The following is a 25,467-nucleotide window of genomic DNA, read 5'->3' on the forward strand; positions in this document are numbered from 1 at the left end:
CTGAGCTCGGTCACAGGGCTATTAATCACGCTCAGATTTTATCTCTGGAATTCCTTGCTTAATCCCTCCTCCTTGCCCCCTCTTTGCTCATCTTCAAACCGCACCTGAAGACTTTTCTCTTCGACCACGCCTTCGGTCACTTCCTCTCTCTTTCCAGCTTGACATCAAAGCTCACCGCTGTTAATAATAATTATAATAATAATCCTTGTAAATAATATTGTTACATTATGACATCGTTCAGCTGTCTTAAAGCTTTCACAGGATATACTGTAAAGTGAATTGACTGTATATTTTTGGGGAGAAATGTGGTAGCCAATTGCGCACAGCAGCGTCCCACAAGCAGTCATGGTTTGAATGACCAAATTATTATTATTTATATATAAATTTATTTTGAAAGGATTGTTATCCAGGGAAAGCGATCCGCTAATTGACTAACAACCGGGTTCCCACTTACTACTAGGTAAACAGAGGCTTGTGGAGTAAGAAAACTTGACTAAGATTTTTCCCCGCTCAGGAATCGAACTGTAGGTTAAGCGCTCCGAGACACAACATATGTGAAGGGCACTGTATAAAGGTAAATTGTTGTTGTTTCTATCGGGACCCGTTTTTGAAAGTATTAACGATAATAATTCTTGCATTTGATCTTGATCAGTAATAAAAGTTTGGAATGCAAATTGATAAATTTTCAGGTAAATAAATTATTCAAAATCACTCCGCCTCGCCCCCTCTTGCGTCCTTCAAGTCCCACCTCAAAACCCTCCTCTTCGACTATGCCATCAGCCTCCCCCTTTCCCTCCCCTCTCTTCTCCCCCTTTGACCCCAGCGCTCGGGTCTGAAATGCTGTACACTGTCCAGCGCCTTGGGACATCCTCCCGACTTGAAATGCGCTATACAAATGTAACCTTGTTGTTGTTGTCAAAAAGTCCACAGCCCATGAATTCTATTTGGTTTACAGCAAATGAAGTGGTCACTCAATTCACGGTTGTTTGTGGGACAATTTACGCACAATTTATCTGCCTACAAAATACTCTGTCCCTACACTTTATGGTATATCCTGTAAGACACTTTGAGACATTCTCTTCACAATTCCAAATGAAGCGCTAAAACCAACTACTAGAACGACCAGGAAGTGAACGACCAATTTTATTTGGGGGATTGTTGGCTAGGACACTGGGAGAGAGAGAGAGAAACTCCCTTCCCTTTTCTAATAACCTTGTGAGATCTTTAAAATCCACCTGAACACGCACAGACAGTGAACTCAGCGTAAGGTTTCGTCTGCACCTCCAGTAAGACAGCACTCACTCAGCACCGCAAACATATGAACTGCTGTAGTCCTATTTAAGATTCTTAAATAACCCTAAATTACATTTTGCTGTACACAAGTAACATTGTAATTATAACAAGTCATGCTCAATTGGCTGCTGCGTTTCCCCAAACAATATACAGTCAATTCACTTTGAGACGTCGCAAAGATGTGATAAGGAGCTATATCAAATGCAAGATTATTATGCAATCTCTTTTTATATTAAATAACCCAAAGACCCTTTAAATGTACCAATACAATATATTAATAATAATCCTTGCTTTGATATAGCACCCTATCATGTCATTGAGACCTCTCAAACTGCTAGAATATGTTCTGTACACAGAATATATTGTAAAGTGGAGCGACCGTATATTTTGTGGGCAAAATGTGGCAGCCAAATGTGCACAATTTAATAATAATAATTTAATAATGCTTTTATAACCTTCGTTTAGCATTGAAAAGCTTTATTAAAGCCGTATTGCCCTTCGCTACCTCTCCTCTGTTAGAGGTTTTAATTTGCCTGATTGTTGCATGCAGTATTCATGAGTTGTATAATATTTCTGCCAATTGAAACTTTTGATTTGGGTAGGTTAATCCTCCCTAATTATTCAACAGATGAAACACTGGAGCACAAGAATCCCAGTGAAATACACCAACCCGAGGCACTGGGAGTCACGTCAAAGCCCTTTTCTGATTTCAAGTGGAAAACCAACTAATTATGTGGAAATATGGTAATGCAATGTGCTGCAGGACTCGTCCCTATCTCATTAGTGTTGATCTTTATTATCGGACTCCTATGTTATTTCTTCCAGGAAGAGATGCCCTTTCCAGACACGTAAACAGTTTTGACCAGTCTGCTGTATTGTTCTTGGAAAACGGATGGCTATTTGCATAATCGGGACTTTGAGTCATCCGGAGTCAGTGCAAAAGGAGGCCAAGAGGAGCTGTTATGCGTTGCCTGCCCTATTTTAATTGATACACGCTCCACTTCTAATGTTAAGCAGACGCAAGCCACAAAGGGTCCTGACAGGGTGGGACAGTTTGTCCAATGCAATAGGCAATAGGCCCACCTGGGACCATCCGACCCAGCGGACTAAATTAACCCCAAGCTCGCTTCCCGTTCTTCCCGCTGAGAAATTGGACAGGAAGGTCTGAAATGATGTCATGAAAAATCAAGCGATGCATTTCGTAAGCTGTCGATATAGATAGGATGCTTGAAGTTCTATTGTGCAGTCCTGTTGTGTGGTGATTAGAGCGCTCGCCTCACAAGTGAGAGGACCCGGATTGAATTTCCAGTCAATGCGAAACCTTAGGCAAGTTTCCTTACTCCACACTCCTCTGTTTACCGCAGTGAGTAGGAACCTGATTGTTAGCCAATTGCCGATTACTTTCCGGGGGTAATAATTCCTGCCCCGTTTCGCCCACAAAATATACAGTCAATGTGACTGCTTTATCTTCAATTCTATTCTTTTTGTAAGAGATTCTCTCCTGCCCATCACTTCTTCCCAAATCGACAGACCGGTGCTTAACCTGCTCTTTACGTTCATCTGTGATTATATAACATAATAATCCTTGCATTTGATACAGCGCCTTATCATGTCTTCAAGACGTCTCAAAGCACTTCACAGGATATACTGTAAAGTGAATTGACTGTATATTTTGTGGACAAAACGTGACAGCCAATTGTGCACAGCAGCGTCCCACAAACAGCCGTGGACCAACTAAACTAACTAAATAAAAATAATAATATTTATAATAATTTTTTGAAGGGATTATTGTCTTCGGAAAAACGATCTGCTAATCGACTAACGAACGGGTTCCTACTTACTGCTAAGTAAACAGAGGCGTGTGGAGTAAGAAAATTTGCCCAACGTTTCGCCCTGCCCTGAAATCAAACCCAGGTCACTCACTTGCGAGACGAGTGCTCTCACCACTGAGCTACAGGACTCCAAGATGATTAAAACTTTGGACTTGTTTTTTNGTTTTGACTTCCCTCAGTTCCGACCCAGTTTATCTGTCTTGAAAGAATTAAGAGCAGAACCTCGTTTTAATTAAACACTGGCTGTTCCTCTATAGCATCTACTCCTGGAAGAGCTCTGTGTTTAAAGCCAATGGAACGTGGGTGTTAGAGCCAGACCTGCCCTCCCACTGGGTGTGGTGGAGCCAGCACATTAATTTTGTTGTGGTGCAGACGAGCTGGTGAGATTAGTTTGAGGGGAAATAGTAAAGTCCTCGTTCCATTCTAGGTCCAGAAAGCTATTTTTTGTTTTTTCGGAACAAGTGGGAACAAATCTCAAAATTAGACCTCGACCATTTCGGAGTGAAATCAGGAAGCATTTTTCTCACAAAGGGTAGTGAAAATCTGGAACTCTCTCTCTCTCAAAAGGCTGTGGATGCTGGATCCATTCACTACCGTCCTTAGCTCAGCGGTTAGAACAAGTGAGAGACCTGGGTTTGATTCCCAGGCAGAGCGAAATGCTGTGCAAGTTTTCTTAGTCCGCATGCCTCTGCTTACCAGTAGTAAGTAGGAACCCGGTTGATTGGTGGGTCTTTTCCGGGGGAAATAATTCCTTCAAAGAATAATGATAAATCGGTTACTTGAATCCATGACTGTTTGTGGGACACTGCTGAGTGCAATTGGCTGCCACATTTTGCCCACAAAATATACAGACAATTCACTTTACAATATATTTTGTGAAGCTCTTTGAGATGTTTCGAAGACGTACTAAGGCGCTTATCAAATGCAAGGATTATTATTATTATTCAAGACTGAAATGGATACACTGTTGTTAGGTAAGGGAGATAGGGCAAAGGCAGGAATTGGAGATCAGCCATGATCTAATAGAATTGCGGAACAGGCTCGATGGGCTGAATGGCTTACTCATCTTCCTATGTTTCCTATGTTTTTGGTCAGCCGGGTGTTTGTCACCCATGGAAGTTCATCACCGTGCTTCGGGGATATTCAAACCAGACGGAGAGATCCACATATGTATGCTAGTTTCAGATGGAAAATGACATTTGGGAAAATTATAAATGTGTCTGTTCAGTTGCTGTTGATTCGAAGCCAGTAGAGTTGGTTCAGTGGAAGGATGAGATCAAATGGGCAAAAGTATTTCCTTTCCTGAACCTCTCTTGTGATCTTGAGTGGATCTGTGACCTGCTCAACACCTTTTGAACTTCCGGGAGAATTTGATTTTGCTGAATGGCCTTTCCCACTCTTCAATCCCCCTCTATTCCCTTCTCCCTCATATCGGCACATTTCCTTTCATCCAGGATAAGCTTAATGCAGAAGGTATTGGCTAGATACTGCTGGATTTGCAGTTCATATGTTGGTTTAATCTCAGGAAGTGAGCAAGTTATTTCTACCACATGTTTCCTTTAGTTTGAACCTACTTAATATGATTGTAGATCCGTCTTCGGAGGTGGATGGGGGTGGGGTGGGAGAGGAGCTCAGCACCAGAAGAGCAGAAAGAATAACCCAGACGTAATCTCGGTTCATTATTTTAATTGGAGGATGTGATTAAAAGGTTGTTTCAGAGAGAATAGAAAGGACGGCACATTCTTGTCCTGTGCTCTGACAATTTTACATTGAATGCAATGTTCATCAGGAAATAACTGTAACCTAATATCTGCTAATTACTCCACTTAAAATCTCTCCCCTCGAGCTAACTGAGAGTTCTGGGCGGAATGATTCATTCACAAACTATGGTTGCCGAAAGCACATCGGTCGTATTTTTTTTGAGGGGGGTAGGGAGAGGATGAAGGCTCGGAAGGGGTGGGGGGAGCTGGTAAACAACTCTCTTTCTACGTGGTGCAAAAATTGGAGGTCAAAGAATTCTGAATTTACAGATTTCAATGACTGGCTCCTGGGTGTTCCCTCTAGAATCCAGCCTCAAACCCCGGGAAAGATTATAGAAACTTGAGTTGTTATTTAAAAAAATGACAATTCTATCCTCATATTTGATACAGCCTTCACATCGGCAGGAGGTCTCAAACCGTTTCAGGATTCCACTGTAAATTGTGGTGACTGTATATTTTGCAGGCAAATGCGGCACCCAATTTGCGCACAGCGACATAATAATAATAATAATCCTTGCGCACAGCGACATAATAATAATAATCCTTGCATTTGATATAGTGCCTAATCATGTCGTTGGGACATCTCAAAACATGATGTTAAAATCCTGTAACATGAATTGATTGTATATTTTGTGGGCGAAACGTGGCAGCCAACATCCCACAAACAGCCGCGAAGTGAATGACTGATTTTTTCTGGGGGATTGTCGGCCAGGACACCGGGAAAGAGAAACTCTTTTCTTTTTTCAAGTATTGCCGTGGAATCTTTCGGATCCACTGGAACAGACACAGAGGTCTCATCCTAAAGACGGCACCTCCGACAATTCAGAGCACAGGAAGTCAATGGAGTGACCCAACGACCTGGAAGTCAGCCGATGTTTGTAGTTCAACACATGAGAAAGATAATGAACTCAATTGATTTTCAACTCCGCTCCCACCCCAGCACATGGTCCTCTTCGACCATGCCATTGGCCACCCCCCCTCCCCTCCGTTCTCTGTCCCCTAACCCCAGCTCGGGTCTGAAATGCTGTCCAGAGCCTTGGGATGTGAAAGGCGCTATACAAATGTAATCTTGTTGTTGTCAGGGAGTGGGGAGGGGGGGTGCGAGGTGGAGTGGTGGAGTTCCAGAGAGTGGGGGCAGAAAAGCTGAAGGCTCCACCGCCAAGATTGCAGAAATATTAATAATCCTGAAATTTACAGCACCGTTCAACGTCACGAGGGAGTCGCATAGGACTTAACAGGGTTTGCGGTAAAGTGTAATGACTGTCCGTGTTTTGTGGGAAGAGTCAGACATGTACACGATATAATAAGTAGCAATATAATGGCTGAGAAGTAAAATGCGGAAAACGCTGTGATAATTAACACAACTTATAGCAAATATTCCTCCTCATTATGTGAAACACAATTAACAATTTATTTTTGTTGTAAAATGTTTAGGGTTTGTTAAACACAGGGTTGGGTGGGTGTGAATGTTGGGGGTGGGGGGGAGGGGGGAGGGGTCGGTCGCGGTGTAGGTCACTGAAATTGATCAGCTGTTTCCAATGCCATAGGGTTGGGGATGGGGAGGAATGCAAATATGTTATTTCAGGTAACTGATCCACCATCACAATACCTGCCTTCAGCCCTGCTTGACAAATGTCTGGTCCAGTTTGCCTGAGCCGGGTTGATGCTAACGCGCTGTGACACAATGTGCCAGGTTTCTCTCAGCTCCTCTTTGATCTGATTTGGAGTGACCGGGTTTTGCCGTGTGCCGGATCCCCTCAGTTTAAGGCGAACTAATGATAATCGCTCACGTTGCACAACTCTCTGAGGCTCGCACCAACTCCAGTACCCGTTAACGCCATACCAACCTGTCCGCTCCCTCCACTTGGCGGGCACTGGCCTACTTCAGGTCCCCCCACCCTGCCTGCCCCACTCACCAAACGCCCACCTTTGGTTCATTCATCGATCAATTCCCGGTTTCTCCGGTTCCATTTGCTTAAGATATCAGTCGCTGCACTTTACAGTAAATCCTGTGAAATGCTTCGCAACATCCTCCCAATGTGAATGACACTATGTCAAATTCAAGGATTAGTTCTGGTAGCATTATAGTAAGCAGTAATATCAAATGTAAGGATTATTATATTCAAAAATAATAGCAGATTGACATTCCAACTGAATTCTGGTAACACTTATAATGTTTATCCCATTCAGTCTCTACAAACACCAGATCAGCCAAGGTTTTAAAGGCTGGCATCGCAATTCTCTCTTAATTATAAATGCATCTGTTCAATTCAAGCCACAGCAACAGAATCATAAAAGTCTTAACAGAGAGAAAATGCCTTTTATTTAAAATAGGTTATTTGGTGCTTAAAATGCTTAAATGCTACTTGGCACTGATTGAGGGTTCTTGGTGTTCTGAACATTGAAACTTTGGATAATTGGGTTGTTGAATGTTGTTTAGACCCGCAATTCGTTTGCGGGGGTTTGAACGCAATTCGATTTAACATTTAAAGTCTCATCTGAAGAACTGCACTTTGAATAATGCAGCGCTACCCAACACTGCAATATAGTCGTGCAGCATTTGTCTTGATAATAATAATAATAGCAATAATAATAGCAATAGGCAAATGCAGCAGCCAATTTGCACACATTGATACATTAACACGTGAATTAACATGGTGCCGTTAAGGTTGAAAAAGCGATTGGAAAAAGCATATTGCAAAGTTTTGACAAAGTGCAGTGACGGGGTATTTTCTAGGCAAGACAATACAATTTCCATTTATGTAGCACTTCTCTCGTCGGGAGGACATCTCAAAGAAAACAGCCAATTTGCTTGCAGCAAATATCCCACAAAACAGAAGAAACTTATTTCTCTTTTCGAATAGAGGAGCAGGTCTTAGACTTTTTTTGCAACAAAAAAAAGATTGAAAGTTGTAAAAATAAAAGAAAACGCTGCTTTTTTGAAACTGTAAGTAATGGCAAGCAATAGATATATTTCAAGCTCTGATTTATGACACTGGTTAATCAAACAGTGTGTTAAACCTCACTTCTCACAAACCTGTTGGTTCAACCACACGAGGGCACCAAATGTAACATTACACTCATTGCCTAGAGTTTAGGCCTCCTCTACTGAAGGCTGCTTTGCTCCATTGGAGAAAGTCAGGCCTCCGGAGTTACATTTGGTAACTTAACACAAGTATTGCTGATCGGAGAATATTACAGCCCACAAACAGGCCATTCGGGCCATCAAGTCTGCACTGGTGTTTCTCTCCCCACGAGCAACTGACTCTAACATGAATCTATTCGATAAGAGAAGAGTATCTCTCTCTCCTGGTGTCCTGTTTTTTTAATGGGGCACTGTCTTCACCACAAAACTTTTGGTACAACCCATTTACTAGTCTGCCATAGCTTCTCATCATCATCATAATAATAAGGTTTACATTTTATATGGTGTCTTATCACATCATCTAGATGCCACAAAGCGCTTCACGGGATTTACCGTGAAGTGTAGTGACTGTGTTTAATGTGGGCAAACGAGGCAGCCAACTTGCACACTTCAATATCCCACAAACAGCCATGAGACAAATGACATTTTTTTTATTTGGGAGATTGTTTTGTATTTGGGGGAGAAACTACCTTCTCTTTTAGAATAGTGCCACAGGATCTTTAACATCCACCTGAACAGGTAGACCGGACCTCGGTTTAACATCTCACCCAAAAGACACCATTCGATATAGCAATTTTCATACTCTGAGGTCGTCTCAAAGTGTTTCATAAGATTTTAGTGCAAAAGTGTAGTGACTGTGTATTTTGAAGATAAATGCATCAGGCGAAAGGTAGAGCAGACACAGAAAATATCCTTACATGCAACGGGAGAAAAAGTGGGAATAAATTTAAATAGAGATTTATTTTCTAATCCTCTCCGGAATGAAGGTTTTTGTAATATAATCTTCAACCTTAGGTTGGCAAATATTAATGATCAGAACAAAGAAGAAAGGCTTTGAAGTTGCTGACAAATTATGCGTTTGTGTCAATTACTATTCAGCAACAGGGATTTAGGATGAGGGAAAACTGGCATTGATCAGAAAGTCAGCCAATTAATGCCATCACTCTTTGTGAAGAAGTCCAATCTTTCTCAAAGAATCAGTGCTTGATGCTCGACCCTCTGAGTCTTTCTCTGAACGTAATGGAGGGTGAGGTTAATCATGTGGGAGGGGTCGGGGGGGTTGGGCAGCAAAGCCAGAATCCCTGTCAAGCAATCCAGTGGTGTTTTGTCTGCATCGCAGTTAATGTAATAATTATCTTTGGATTTAATGCAACACCTCATCACGTTGAGACATCTCAAAGTGTAAAGTGTAGTGACTGTGTATTTTGTGGCCAAACGCAGCAGCCAATTGCGCACAGCATAACCAAACTAACAACTGGGTTCCCACTTACTGCTCGCTAAAAAAGGCGTATGGAGTAAGGAAACTTGCTTAAGGTTGCGCTCGGCCCGGGAATCAAACACGGCTTGCGAGGCGAGTGCTCTAACCACTATGTTACAGAAACTCAGGGCAATGAACAGTCTTGCGAGCCCAAGACTGTGCCGGATTTCAGAGGATTTATGAATTTGATTTGAAAAATTGCTCTCAAACGGTTTTGAAAGTCTTCAAACGATGCCTGGGGTGTGCGGGGGTTGGGCTGGGGACGGGGGGGGTTGCGGGGGGATAAAGAGATCAGATCCCTGCTTCTTGCTCTGCCCTAACCCTGGACCTCGGGACAGAGGCTGTAAGTAATATACATCAGTGGGGTTTAATGCACTGAAGCAACGACTCCTAAATTTGCTCTGTCTGTTTCGTATTAGGAAGATTCATAAGTGCCTCGCGAGACATCTGACTCGATCAAAGCTCCGCTTTGAATTAATGCGCTCCGACATCACTTTTAAGATGACATTCCCAACACAGTTTCAGATAAGTGAATAATTAGTGCCCGTGTCTCTGTTATTTGACAGTGGCAGCCTCGATATTAAATATTCTGTGCACTGGTGCACGGTGACATTTTTAATATGACACGGTGACACTGTAATTAAGATTGACAGTTTGTGCGGCTGGTTTATTTTGACAAGGCCCCAAACCCTGATGTCCAAAACCCTCTGGCGTCCGAACATCAAACGACGTAGTCAAACACTCAGTGAGAATCCCACTCAACTTCAGCTAAACACACCAGCTTAACTGAAGTTTAGCTTCCAAGCAAGAACTTCCTTCACTCCCTCGCTCCCCATTGCGTTTCTTTATCATAATAATAATAATAATCCTTGCATTTGATACAGCGCCTTATCACATCTTCAAGACGTCTCAAAGCACTTCACAGCATATAATCTAAAGTGAATTGACTGTATATTTTTGGGGCAAAACACAGCAACCAATTGAGCACAGCAGCGTCCCGCAAACAGTCAATGATTGGGTGATGAGGGATTATTACCCCCGGAAAGCGATCCACGATCCACCAAGCAACGAAAAAACGGGTTCCTACTTACTGCTGGGTATACAGAGGTGTGTGTATAGTGTAAGGAAACTTGCCTAAGGTTTTGCCCTGCCCGGGAATTGAATCGAGGTCCTCTCACTTGTGAGGCGAGTGCTCTTAACCTCAACCCTACTGCCCGCTTTAATTCAACAACCTGCACTTACAAAGGTAATTCCGAGTAGCTCAAGCGTCTCAAAACGCTTTAGAGAGACGCTTTAGACAAGACAGTAAACCTCACATAGGTCGTATCAGTTGGGAACATAACCTTTAATATGACTCAGGCAAAGTACGAGTTATGGCAAACTTGCATCAGTCGTATCATATATGACTTATGTAAGGTCATGCATAAATCAGATTTGATATGACTAACACAAGTACAGTAAATAAAAGCCTTTAATTTGAGAGAGCACCTTTCCCGCCGGGAGGATATCTCGAAGCCCTTCGCAGGATTTTACTGTAATGTGAGTGACTGTGTGTTGGTAAATGGCTGCAAGTGACTATGCATTCGTAGATAGCATTGAGCAGTGAAGAGAGGAAGGAGAGTTTAAAGATGTTGTGCAAATGAATGGGCAAAGAGGGTGAAGGTTTTGAGATGGGTTTGGAGAGAAGGGAGCAAGGCGAAGGGATATAAGTCAATTCACTTTACAGTGTATCCTGTGAAGCGCTTTGAGACATATCGAAGACGTGATGAGGCGCTGTATCAAATGCAAGGATTATTATCCTTATCATTTTGGAAGAGAGATCTGTAGAGCGGGGAGCAGAGGGTGAAATGTCCTGGAACTGGAATGTTTAAATGAGGAATCACTGGGAGGGGGAGGGAGGCAGGAGAGAGGGGAGGAGGGTGGAGGAGGAGGCTGGGAGAGCTCAGCTAAATATAGTTTCAGGTGGTGTGATGGATCTGCGTTGCAGTGATAAGCTTTTGGGGAATGTTGTTTCATTAATAAATATAATAATAATCATCAAACTTCACATCAGAACATCAAAACTTCTCAAAGTGCTTCACAGCGATTTGCTATCAAGTGGAGTGACTGTGCGCTTTGTTTAGGCGGTCGTGTCAGCGCGCGTCAACATCCCACAAAGAGTCATGAAGGCGCTGTATATCAACAACAACAACAAAATGACATTTGTAAAGGCAAGGATTAAGGATTATTGTTACCTTATGTATAAATTCCAGCGCATTTGTAAACCAGAAACGTTTTATGTTTCATTCTCAATTCAACAAAAGCCCTGTGTGTAGATTTTGTGAAGTGAGCACAATGGGATGACTGGTTTTTACTTGATAAGCACACAGTCGGTGCCCCGATAACCCACAAAGCTGACAGCGATGCCATTTACATAAAGGTTCATTTCAACTCGGCAGCTCTGATGTGCATCAGTTGAGTGAATCACCCATTAAATAAATAAAGCAGTTTGGCTCAAAATTCACTGAGGCTGAAAATCGCTTTCTCAGCAATTTGTAGTGGAGCTGCTTTCAGTGGTGGCTGTGGGGAGGGTGGCTGACAAGCAGGTGGATTGTAATCTACTGAAACATTTTTTGTTCGGTCAACCGAGTTTCTGACCCAAACAGAAACCCATCGTCGTGCTTAAGAGTCTTGAAATCGCCCTGTGTCTGGAATGGAATGCGCTCTCTCTATCTCTCTCTCCCCCTCTCTCTCTGGAGGGACATATCCTGTTCACCTAATTCCAGAAGTATTAGACGCAAGTTGACGGGAGCCCAGAATGTGGGTTGGGGTAAATCCTGGAGTCAAACCAACTAAAACCATGCAGCTTTCCAGTAAGAGCATTGCCGGGCAAGCTTCCCCTCTGCATGTCTGACTAGGAGCACCCTACGTGTTAGGGCTTTGGGTTAACAGAAGCTTGGAGGGAAAGAATCTCTATTGGGAAAGAATTCCAGTTCTGGGCCCCCCATTATGTCGTGATGGATTTACTTCGACGAGTTACCTCCAAGGTGAGACAACTGGCCATCGAATATCTCAATCAAATCAATCCTCTGTGGTGGTCTCGGTAGTTCTGTGTTTGTGCCAGGCTGATGAACAGACCAGTTTGGCATGTTAGCAGGACTTGGAGGTATGGACCATTCACTGGGAGATGATTCCCATTTGGCTCCCGTTATATCTGCAAAATAAAGTCCTGCCAGGTAGAGCAATCCTATTTGAACAAGCAGCAGCCAAAAATCAGTCACTACACTGTTAGACCTTTGACACACACAGTGCCTCAATTAACAACAACAACAAAGTACATTTACACCATGGCTTTTACGTCAGGAGGACGTCCCAAGGCGCTGGACAGTCAGGGATCCGCACCCGAGCTGGTGATTGGGATTGAGAGGGGTGGAGGGTGGGGAGGGTAGGGGTAAGAGGGTGACAGAAGGCATGGGTTATATCTGGAGGATTTCATTTTACGGCTCTGACACACTGTTAATTGCTGCTTTGCTGGGAGGGTGGTGATGGGGGCGGGCCAATGTGTCAGGACTATAATCCTAAAGTAAGCCCAGTGAAACGGCAAGTTATTACGAGAAGCCCAATACCATGGATTGTTTCATATTTTTTAGGTCATGTTATTCTTGTATATTGCAGGCAGCCCGACCTTGGTTCAGCGTCTCATCCATAGGACAGCGCCTCTGATAATGCACCACCAACAACAAATTGCGTTTATGTAGCAGGGTAGCATCCTGGAGTGCTTAAGTGCAGCGCTCTCCCCCCCCCACCACCTCACACCAGCTCTGCGTCTTTCCAGCACCTTGAAACATCCTCCGACGTGAAAGGCACTAAACAAGTGTAATTTGTTGTTGTTGTTGGAGTGACAGCCTAGACTATGAGCACAAACTCCCAAAGTGGGGGCTCGGTAAAGCGCAAAGAACTAAGAGGCAACCGGGCAGAGTGTTCAGGTGATGTATCTCACTGGTTCTGAGGACATTCAAACAAGTGGAGACATATTACAGCAGCGAGGGAAGGCAACAGAGCGACTAAAGACTAAAAAGCAGTGAAGGAGTACTTATTGATCCGAGCAAAACAACGGTTGAATAGCACGCGGGGCAGTAACCGTACCTATGGTGACCTCCCCCTACCCCTCCCTGCTTGACGTTGTGCTCCGGACACTGTCGAGGGCTCAGGAGAGCTATATAAATGCAAGTTGTTGTTGTTGTGGATCTTTGTCCCTTCCGAATAGTCCAAATCCCAGGCAGCGCGAAACCTTAGGCAAGTTTCCTTACTCCGCAGGCCTCTGCTTACCTTGCAGTAAGGAGAAACCGGGTTGTTAGTGGATCCATTCAAAAAAAATTTTAAATAATAATCTTGTCACTCAATCCAAGACTGTTCGTGGGACCCTGCTGTGCGCAATTGGCTGCTGCATTTTAGCTAACAAAATATACAGTCAATTAATTTTACAGTCCATTCTGTGAAGCGCTTTATGATGTCTGGAAAACATGATAAGGCGGGATATCAAACTTAAGGATTACTATTACTGTTATTATTATTGATTACAAAAGGCATTGTTTGTCCTGGAGAGAAATTAGCAGCTTATTTGTGCATCGCAATGATGTCACGTTGACACAGAGCGCGGTCGAAGGTCAGGAGAGATAGCCATACCAGATGGTCTCACCAGTTGGTGCCTTACAAGCTGTGTTATCGCTGGCTCCCAGGCGGCCTTCTTTTCTCTCAACACTTTCCTTCACTGACCTCACTCTCCAATCAACAAAGTGGGAAAGTCTCAGTCACGCAGAACAGCTGGCTGTATCTCCTCCCCGCACATTCCAATGCACAAGCTCTAAATTCCTTGACTCAATCCCTCCGGCTTGTCCCCTCTCCATTCTCAGATCACACCTGAAGACTTCAACCACCTCTTTGACCGTGCCTAAGGTCACCTCTCCTCCCTCCCAGGCTTGGCGTCAAACCACGGTATTGTTAAGCGCTCCTATGAAGGGCGCTGTATAATAGTTAATAATAATCCTTGCATTTGATATTGTGATGTTTGATAACCGACTGTAATTCAATTTTGTGAGCGAAACTTGTGTAAATACAAGTTGTTGCTGTTGATGATGAAAGACTGTACATGGTTTGTTCTCAAATATCACTGGACTTGATGTAGTTGGAATAGACGAAGTGAGTTATTCTATGCCATTCACTTTTGCTATGTTTCCTGATTATTTCCCACAGTATTAATTGTTAAAATTAGACTATGGAGTTAGGTGGAGTCCTGTTGATTAGGGCATTTGCCTCGCAAGCGAGAGGATTGGGTTCGATTCCCAGGCTGGGTGAAATGTTGGGCAAGTTTCCTTACTCCTCATGTCTTTGTTACCTAGCAGTAAGTAGGAACCCGGTTGTCAGTCGATTGGCAAACCACCTTACCAGGGCTAATAATCCCTCCAAAACAATAAAAATAATAATATTTGGATCACTCAATCCACGACTGTTTGTGCGATGTCGCTGTGTGCAATTGGCTGCCGCGTTTCGACCACAAAATGCACAGTCAATTCACTTTACAGTATATTTGAGACGTCTCAACAACGTAATGAGGCACTGTATCAAATGCAAGAATTATTATTATTATTATTGTTTAACAATTAAGCCTTCCCCCCACCCTGCCCGGCCTGTTTATTCAGTTTATTTGCCGGCTGGAGGAGACAAGCGGCAATCATTCAAACTAGCACAAGCGACTGTTCAATTTCCAGTCAACCGGCTGTTGCTTTGTTCACCACGATACACAAATTGCCTTCACAACACGACGGAGGGAGTTGGATGTGCTGGAAGAGACCTGAATAGATAAATCCTCATGCCTCCACTTGCTTATCTCCCTACCACCGTGACCTGGTCGGGTCTTCAGTCTCTCTGCCCATACCCTTTCGAACTCCATCCTACAGTATCGCCGCCTTGCCCCCTCCCTCACCTCCTTCAAGCCCCGTCTCAAGACCCTCTTCTTCGACCGCGCCTTCGGCCACCCTCCTACCCCCACCCCGTGCCTTCCACCTCCTCCTGATCCAAACCCCAGCTTGGGTCCAAATCCCTGACTGTCCAGTGCCTTGGGACGTCCTCACACTGCGCTGTGTAAATGTAATTTGTTGTTGTTGTTACTCGCCTAGGGTTCACACCTTGCTGGCTTGCAGTGTGTTGTAGCTGGAGGGCCAGGAGGGAGGGAGCATTGTCATTGTTGCAATGACCACTGAAGCCATTGCAAAATCCAGGCCATAGATTTACTACAGCACTAAAGTCTTACAAGTCCAGAATGCGTATCTAATAGCAACCAATGCCTTTTCCACATCTTCCCACTTTGGAATCCATTCGGGGATTTGGGAATTCCTATTCCATACAATCAGTAACATCTGTGCCTGGGAATTCTGTCAGGGAATTTACACACATTCCATGCCTTGTTAGTTCTCTTCCACCACCTCCCTCTCTTCCCACCCCCAACCCCCCTCTCGAAACATAAGCACTGTGGAGCGTATGAGGGTTTCCTCCTGTTAAAGGGTGCCTGCCTGTATCAGAAGCCGGGGGGATAACCTAGACAAGATTCTTAAAGAAGCCTGAGAGGGATTGTCAGATACATTGCTTCCATTCTGGATCACGTTTGTGGCTGTCAAAGCCCACGAAGGAGAGCATTGCAGGTAGGGCTCACATTTTCCTTTTATCCACCATGTGTTTAGCAGCCTGAAACTCATTCCTAAAGAACTTTCTTTGCTGCTTCAGAAAGCAGCGCGGAACACACAAGGGCAAGCAGGAGGCTAGTCTGTGTTTTCAAATGAGTCGCAGCTCTTCTCTATCTGGTTAAGGGAGTCTGACACACACACAGACTTCAGGGAGGAATGGAACAGAGGATTTTTTGGATGTTCTTAGAAATGGGGAGTGTTTGGAGATCACCGCTGCACTTTTACTTTTTTTTATTTATTAACATTGCGAACTGACTTTGAGAGCTGCTTCCTGTATCAGTCCCTACCGCAGGCTGTTTTATAACCCGCCTCTTGTGTTACGTAAACTGTGATCCTCATCAAATAAAAAGCATCAACCTGGCTGCTTGTATGTCTGAGGAGCTGTTTACAACTTGAGCAAAAAACTGACCAATAATCGTATTAATAATAATAATAATTGCATTTGACACGTCATTGAGATGTCTCAAAGCATGTCACGGAGCACTGTAAACTGAATAACTACATGAGAAATAAGGAACTAGAGAAGGTTGGAAAATATATCGATCTAATACTTTAAATGTGGAAGTATGTGGCAATATAAAACAATCGTAGCTTCTATAATCATTGCTGCAACTGACACTGTTAAAAAAACTATTCAGAAATGGCTTCACAAAATACCTGGTGAACAAAATATCAACCTCCTGCAAAAAGCAACTATTTTAGGAAGTTCAAACACGCTAAGAAAAGCAACATCCATTTATATGTAACGTGGCAGTGTTGTTGGTCTGGCTGATCATCACTGAAAACCACTTAGAAACTACCTCTACAGAGTGATTTAAATTGTAATAACATAATAATAATCATCTTTGCATAATAATAATAATTTGATGCAAAGCACCTTGTTGAATATCAATGTTGAATATCAATATCACCTTGTTGAAACATCTCAAAGCGCTTTGCGGGGTTTCCAGTGGAGTTTTGTAGTGTAGTGACTGTGCATGTTACAGGCAAACCCTGTAGGCAATTCGTTCTGTGCAAATTGGTTGTCGCGTTCCCCTACAAATATACACAGTCACTTATACTTTGCAGTAAATTATGTGAAGCGCTTTGAGACATCCTCCCGGTTTGGAAGGCACCACATTAAATGAATGAAAGGAATATTAATTATTATTAATAAATGAATCTGTCCGGGCACTCTTCACACACTCCTGTCTGACCTGCTTGACTGAACTGACCCCTGAGCAATAGCTTACTGAAAGACCTGGGAGAAACTTCCCAGTGATTTGGTTCACAAGACAGATCTCTATCAAATCCCCTTCCAGACATTTTATGCGATCAGTTCCCAGACTGGGACAAAAACACTCAAGGTTTTTAATTAGGTCTTGCCTCTGGGTCAGCAGGTTGTGGGTTCAGTCTAAGCTGATGCTCCAGTGCAGTGCTGGGGGGAAGATATATTGGGGGTGGGGGGGAGATTCTGGTGTGGGCTGCATTGTCAGAGGTGCTGTCCTTCAGATGAAACATTCATATGATTAAGAGGACTTTAAAGATGCTGTTTGTCAAGAAAAGGGCATTTCTCCAAGTGCCTGGCCAACATTAAATGAATTATTCACTTCATGGCTGTGAGTGGGACCTCACTTGAGTATAAATTCTCCGATTTATTTGCCTTTCTTTATTGACCTGAGATACATTTTGACATATTAACTGGAAGGATTATTATTTTTTTAGAATCCTTACATTTGATGCTGTACAACTGCATTTTTACATCGGAGGAGGTTTCAAAGCACTTCACAGGATAGTAATAATAATAATAATCTTTGAATTTGATAGAGCGCCTTATCATGTCTTCGAGAGGGCTCAAAGCGCTTCACAGAATATACTGTAAAATTAATTGACTGTATATTTTGTGGTCAAAATGCAACAGCCAATTGCGCACTACAGCGACCCACAAACAATCGTGGATTGAGTGACCAGATTATTTTTCTTTTTTCAAGGGATTATTACCCACGGAAAAGTGACCCACCGATTGACTAGCAACCGGGTTCCTACTTACTGCTAGGTAAACAGAGTCATGTGGAGTAAGGAAACTTGCCCAACCTTTCTATACCATAAGTGCAGTAATTCTATTTTGTAGGCAAATGAAAGATTGGAGGATGGAGACGCTACGTTGCACAGAAATGTCTCACAAACAATAGAGTTTGAGGCTGGACTCTGGAACTCAAATAGGCACGATGGGGTGGCTATTCCAGAAGGAAGAGATCAAATGGCCTGAAAGGCCTCTACATCTGAACTAATCTTGTGATCTCTTGCGAGGCAAGCTTGGGATACGCTGGGCTGAAGGTAGATAAGTCGCCAAGCTGAGAAGTCCATGTTTCCCACCTACACACAGAAATCCCAGAGAAAGATTCTTCTGTCCCTGAGATTGTCGTCCTGTTGACTAAGCTGTGGACCAGGCCTGGGTTTAGATGTCCCAGGGGAAATTTGAAAGTTAAGTTGGCTCCCTTTCCAGCTCCTGGGTTGGAACCATGGAGGTTGGGTGGGGGGTGGGGAGTAGGGGGCAGGCAGAGAGGGGATCTGGAAAGTAGCTAAATCAAATAAAAAGTGTGCTGATTGCCTGCGGAGGTAATTACTTTAACAAACCTCTGTGGATCAGGGCTCAGAGCAGATCAGGCCTTTGATCATTATACTTGCTTCCTTTGGTCATCAATGAGACCTGCGATCGCTTGGCCTGAAACGACTGTCATCTCAGTTTGGAACTGAGTGGAAAAGACAGCTGGTCATCTGCTGGCAGGATGTTCCTATTTCCCCCTTCAACACTGACCCTCTGATTGCTCCTGAGTGCTAACCTGCCCTGCCAACAAGTGGTCTTTTTCACAAGACGGCCAATTTCCTAAGGGAGACAGACACATGTCAGGAAGCTTGAAATTCCTTCCAGTCATCAACGTTCGCTAACAAAACACACAGTCACTACACTTTCATCCTGGCATTTGATACTGTGCATTATCATGTTGTCGAGACATCTCAGAGCGCTTCACAGAATATGCTGGAAAATGGATTGACAGAATATTTTTCTGGGCAAAATGCGGTAGCCAATTGAGCATAGCAGTGTCCCATAAACAGTCGTGGATTGAGCAACCAAATTATTATTTTTTGAAGGGATTATTATCCCCGGATAAATGGTCAATCGACTAACAACTGGGTTTCTACTTACTGCAAGGTGAATAGTGGCGATTGGTGTAAGGAAATTGCCTAAGGTTTCATCCTGCACAGGAATCAAACCTAGGTCCTCTCGCTAGTGAGCGAGCGAGCGCTCTAACCATACGCTACAGGGCTCCACTTTATAGTAAATCCCGTGAAACGCTTTGAGATGTTCAATAATAATAATAATCCTTGCATCTGATAAAGCGCCTTTCACATCCAGAGGGCACCTCAAAGCACTTCAGCAGATACACTCTAAAGTGTAGTGACTGTTTATTTTGTAGGCCAATGCGGCAGCCAGTTTGCAATGGGTTGGGGGGAAATGGGGCGAACCTAATCATATGTAGTTAGGTTCATTATTGACGCAGCTTGAGGATGTTACAGTAATGCAACAATCTGCTGCCACAGCTGTCCCAGATGTTTGTGAGCTGGGAACACAAACAGCAATCGAAAAATGATTGTGATGGAGACAATTGCAACAGCAGCCTCTTAATACATATTGTCAGGCAGCAGAGATAATTGCTTAAACACGCTTGTTAGGACTGCTCCTTGAATGATTTCTTGTCTGCTTTAAAGGCTATTACATGTCTGGAAACTAATTATTTCTAATCAGTTTACCCAGGACAAACTGCGTTTGACTGGCAAAGCTAAAAGGCTCTGTAGAATGAAGTTAATAGTGTGTGTTATCAGTAAGAGCTGGGATTAAACTGTGCCACAAAGAGCCCGCTATCCACATGAAGACATTCTAGTCCCATTGTGGATTTGAACATTTTGTGCATGTGTGCAACGCTCCTCAGTACATTGCTTTATAGACTATTAATGTTCAGTGATTAGTTTCTGCATGTGTCGGATATAATAATAATCACAATAGTAATAACAATAATCCTTGCATTTGATATAACATATTTCACCTCAGGATGACGTCTTAAAACACTACACAGGCCTTTACTGCTATGTACCACAAAATATACAGTCAATTCACTTTACAGTATATTTTATGAAGCGCTTTGAGACGTTTCAAAGACGTGATGAGGTGCTGTATCAAATGTAAGGATTATTATTATTATGTGTAATGACTGTGTATTTTTTAAGCAAACGCGGCAGCCAATTTGCACCAGTAAACAGCCATAAAGCAAATGATTGATTTTATCTAGGGGATTATTGGCCAGGGCACTAGCTGAGAGAAATTCTCTTGTCTTTTCCAATAGCATCATGGAATCTTTAAGGTGCACCTGAACAGGCAGATAGGTCCTTGGTTTATCGTCTCATCTGAAGGATGGCACCTCCGACAATGCAGCATTCCCCCAGCAATGCGCTGGAGTTTCAACAAAAGCCACAACAATTTGCATTTATCGTGCAGAATAATGCCTCAGAGCACTTCACAGGAGGGGGGAATGGACAATGAGCAGAGGCAAAGGGAGAGGAGAGAAGGAAGAAGGGGAGTGAAAAGTAGAAGGGGGGGGACAGGAGAGGGGTGAGGGAGGGAACGGGAGAGCGGGGAAGGGGGAGAGAGGAAGAAGGGGAGAGGAAGGTGACTATAGGTGTAGTCAAAGAAGTGGATTTCAAGTGTTGGCCTGGTTCTATGACGTCTAAGTCCCAATTTGGAGCTTGATGCAAGACTCAAAGACGAGGGGGCTACCGTAGTTTAACAAAAAATGTCTTCCTTTGCTCTCTCCCCCAACCCCCACACCCCACCCCGCAAAAATCATCCCCAACCCTGAGGTGCCGAGGCCAAGAGAAGAATAATCTTAAACAGAAATAAAGCCTTCTCCTTCAAAAACAAAATATGTAATTGATTTCAAAGCTGGAATTCATTTAATTGCGCCCTATTAAAATTATCGGAAACAAGGGTTTCTTTTTGAAATCAAGACGCCCTCAATTTAAAACTTAAGAGTGATTTTCTTCGAGCGAGTTGAAGTGATCTTATCAAGGTTGGATTGTGCGCTAAATGGGTACCATCTGCTGCCTGACCTTGACTCTGTACAAGGAAGTGCTGTCACTGTGCCTTTCCTTAATCAGTCACCGGCTGCTTTTCATTAAACCTCACGGAATCGTGTTTCTGGGGCTGTTTCACCTGTGCAACGAAGAGGAGCTCACAGCAATACCAAACGGGTACCCATTGCTGCAGCTTCATTGCATTGTCCCTAATACTGCAGAAAGACAAAGCATCATTGTATTGTACCTAATAATTATAATAATCCCTGCATTTAATAACAGCGCCTTATCACATCGTTGAGACATCTCAACGTGCTTCACAGTTTATAATGTTAAGTGGTTTGACCGTATATTTTGTGGGAGAAACGCGGCAGCCAATTTCACACGGCAGTGTACCACAAACAGGCATGGATTTCGTGACCAAATTATTATTTGTTTGAACAGATTATTATTAACCCCGGGAGATGATCTGCCAATTGACTAATGACCGGTCTACTTACTGCTAAGTAAACAGAGGCGTGTGGAGTAGTGAAACTTGCCTAAGATTTTGCCCTGCCCGGCAATCGAACTCAGGTCCTCTCGCTTGTGAGGCGAGCGCTCTAACCACTAAGCTACAGGACTTCATGATGCCCATCTCCTATGAAACATGCTGCATCTGAGCAAACCAGCAGAGAGGGTGGAGGACACAGCTACCTGTGTCATAGCTACACAGCTATGAAGGTTGAAGAGATCCTGGACAAACCAACTTCACCTCCTTCCTCAACAACATGAACACTCTGCAGAATTCTCTTCCTCAGTGAGGATTTAAAGTGCCTGTTGCTACAGCTATCTCGTCAGACATCTGTTACCTCAATAGAGCTCCCAAGATAGAGCCATCTTGTTAAGATGGAGCGGCTGAAGGTTTTCCTAGTTCTGCTATCTCTGGTGGCTTCCCACTCTGTGCTGACAGCAGCAGGCGGGCTTGTCCGGCTAAACCGAGGGATTATGGTCGGCAGAGGACAGTCTGTGTATGTGACAAATAGGGACCTACAATTCAATGTCCCTGAAAACCAGGATCCCTGCAAAGTGGAAGTGGTGTTAAACGAACCTGCTACGCAGCAAGTCGGCAAGTTAAAACCTCAGGTGAGTTGGTGTTCATTCTGTAAGATACAGCGGGGAGAGAGGTAAGGGGCGATTTGCTACTAGTGTAATGTAATAAATAACAATAAAACCAGAAATTGCTGGGAACACGCAGCAGGTCACGCAGCATCTATGGAGAGAGGAAAGGTCGATGACCTTTGGTTACTTTTAGTCCTCGACCTGAAACGTTAAAAAACAAATAACAGACCTCGCGTTTGATATGATGCCCAAACCTCTCAAAGTGTTTCAAAGGGAATTAGTGTCAAGTGTAGTGACTGAATTGTTCTAGCGGGTGAATTATGCACAGCAAGGAGTTTGCTGGTTTCAGGCAAGGCTGCTTCGGGGGTGGGGGTAAATTGACTACTTAAATGAGTCCCGTTACCATCTATGTACAAAGAAATACTTCCTGTTGCATATCCTGAAATTATCCCTCCAACCCTAAACCTGTGCCCTCTTGTTCCCCCTGCCCTGGCATAGCTGGAAGTATTGTTGTGGGGTTTAACCCTCTCAAACGTGTTTGGAAGCTTAAGCACTCCGAGACACTACCCCATGTAATTTTGCTCCAAGTCTATGCAGAGCATCACACTGATGTATCAAATTGCCGAATGCTTCACCTTTCATGAATGATTATATCTCCGAGCAGGTGTTTGACTGCCATTTCTTCCCCGAAGAAGTCAAATATACTCACAATGGCTGCCCCATCCTGGAGGAGGATAATGTGATGATGAGGATCTACAGGTAATGACAATTTCCTTACTCCAGGCGCCTCTGTTTACCCAGCAGTAATTAGGAACCTGGTTGTTAGTCGATCGGTGGATCGCTTTTCCAGGAGCAGTAATTCTTTCAAAAGATAATAATAATTGATCACTCAATCCACAAGTGTTTGTGGGACGCTGCTGTGCGCAGTTGGCTGCCACGTTTCGCCCATAAAACACACAGTCAATCCACTTTACAGTGTATCCTGTGAAGTGCTTTGAGACGTCTTGAAGAGATAATAAGGCGCTATATCAAATGCAAGGATTATTATTAGAATTACATTAAATTGAAGGATTATTAGTATTCGCACCTTGAGTTATTTTACTCATCTGCATTTCTCTCAATTGACAGATTCACAGAGACCGAGACCTTGATGGAGACCTTCCTGCTGAAGGTGAGGGTCAGCGAACCCGAGGCCGGCCTGGTTTGCTTCGGGACGGTTGCCTTGGAGGTGCCAGAGTTTTACGGCGTCTCGAACCCCATCGACAAAGAAGTTGTATCATTCAGGTACAATGCGGAACGATCAGGGACAGTCTGCACAGTCAGGATCTTACCTCCTGAGGCTCTGGTTCCAGCTCATGGCCAGATCATCACTGATGTTCCTCAGTATCCAAGAGGACGGTCACTAGATGCAGGAATCAACAATGATCAGAGGACAGGTAACGACTTTGTCATTCATGAATCGCACAAAAATCCAAAATCTAAAATAATATTTACACAGCGCCTTTCACGTCAGCAGGACATCCCAAAGTGCTGGTCAGTCAGGGATTTGGAATCCTACAACACAGAATGAGGCCATTTCCACAGAGTCCCATAGAGTAGTGGTTAGCCCTCTCGCCTCCCAAGCGAGAGGACCTGGGTTTGATTCCTGGGCAGTGGGAAACCTTAGGCAAGTTTCTTTACAAGTAAGTATTCAATTCCCTTTTGAAAGTTATTATTGAATCTGCTTCCACCTCCCTTTCGGGCAGTGCATTCCAGATCGATCAATCGATCGACCCACTCCACGTCTGTCAACCTTGCAAGCCAAAGCCCAATCAAGCACTGGGAAGGTTGTGAGACAGTGATCTCAAGGACAACCTATGCGGTTTTAGCGGATTAGAACCCAGCAGTTACCCCAACACATACTCTGTGCTTCCCAAGTTTTGGGCCTCTCTCTGTACACAAATTGGCTGCTATGTTTGCAAACAGACATTGCACTTAAGAGCGAATTCTGTGAAGCGCTTTGATGCATCTTTCCGACATTAAAGCACTGTAACGAGTAATGATTATTATAAAAATGGGTAGAATAATACAACAATAAATTACATCTATATAGTGCCTTTCATGTCGGGAGTATGTCCTGAGGCATTGAAGGAGATTAATGTATAAACAAAAGGCAAAATACTGCAGATGCTGGAAATCTGAAATAGAAACCAGAAGTGCCTGGGAACACGCAGCAGGTCAGGCAGCATCTATAGAGAGAGGAAAATGAGTTAACATGTCAGGTCGATAACATTTCATCAGAACTAGCTTACTGCAATCTGGCAGGTGGTGAAATAGGCCTGAAACAACACAGACTAATCTATATAGCACTCGGATGAGGTATTACCCCCCGGAAAGCGGATTGTGTAATTTGCTGCTGTGGTTCGCCCACAAAATTCACAGTCAATCCACATTACAGAATATTCTGTGAAGCGCTTTGAGATGACTTAAACGACACTAGAAGGCATTTATAAAATACAAGGATTATTATCATTATCATCATCATTATCATTATTATTATCATTACACCAATGCTCTGTTGACTTGATTGGTTCATAAAGCAATCCTGGTAATTTGTATTTTTGTATTGTATTTTTTTGCAATGTTAATTCTTCAGTCAGACAGACTGGGCTTCTGTGTGCCGGGAACAAGGCTTGCCCAGCTGGGGCTAAGGAGGTGCGTTTCCTGAAGGCTGACTGTGAGCATTTCCTAACGATGGGGCTGAAATATCAACACCTCAGCCCACCTTCTCCTGATGTCGACTACATTCCCATTACTGTGGAGATCAGAGACGAAAAGAGTAGATTACAGCTGCAGGTAACTCCGTCCCCCCTCTTTTCCGCCACCTCTCCGACTCTCTCCTTCTCCCCCCCCCCCCCCACTCTGCCTCTCTCCTTCTCCCTCCTCCCCCCCATTCTGCCTCTCTCTTTCCCCCCACTTTCTGCTTCCCGCCCACCTCCTTCCTGCCCCCACTCTCTCCTTCCTGCCCCCTCTCTCCTGCCACCCCCCTCCTACACCCCCTCTCTCTCTCCTAATCCACTCTCTTTCTCCTGCCCCCTCTTTCCTTTCTGCTACCCATCTCCTTCCTTCCCCCCTTCTCCTACTACACACTTCTCTCTCATGCCCCACTCTCTCCTTCCTACACCCCCTCTTCTACCCCTCTCTCCCCCTCTCCTCCCCCTTTCTTGCTGCCTCGTTTTACCCCACAAAATATACAGTCAATTTATTTAACAGT

At 43.8% G+C, this 25,467-nt stretch overlaps 1 protein-coding gene across 1 annotated transcript in view; it reads left to right on the forward strand.

Annotated features, from left to right (window-relative positions):
* The first annotated feature begins 22,076 nt into the window (after positions 1-22,076).
* Positions 22,077-25,467, forward strand: part of frem1b (Fras1 related extracellular matrix 1b) — a 46,702-nt gene continuing 43,311 nt past the window's right edge. The window contains exons 1-4 of the mRNA XM_042335710.1: positions 22,077-22,238; positions 22,879-22,973; positions 23,343-23,650; positions 24,850-25,049. Of these exons, the coding sequence (XP_042191644.1) occupies positions 22,101-22,238; positions 22,879-22,973; positions 23,343-23,650; positions 24,850-25,049 (741 nt within the window). The 5' untranslated portion in view covers positions 22,077-22,100. The remainder of the gene's footprint in view (positions 22,239-22,878; positions 22,974-23,342; positions 23,651-24,849; positions 25,050-25,467) is intronic.

Source organism: Callorhinchus milii, unplaced genomic scaffold (assembly GCF_018977255.1).
Source record: "Callorhinchus milii isolate IMCB2004 unplaced genomic scaffold, IMCB_Cmil_1.0 Scaffold5, whole genome shotgun sequence".
NCBI classification, from domain to species: domain Eukaryota; kingdom Metazoa; phylum Chordata; class Chondrichthyes; order Chimaeriformes; family Callorhinchidae; genus Callorhinchus; species Callorhinchus milii.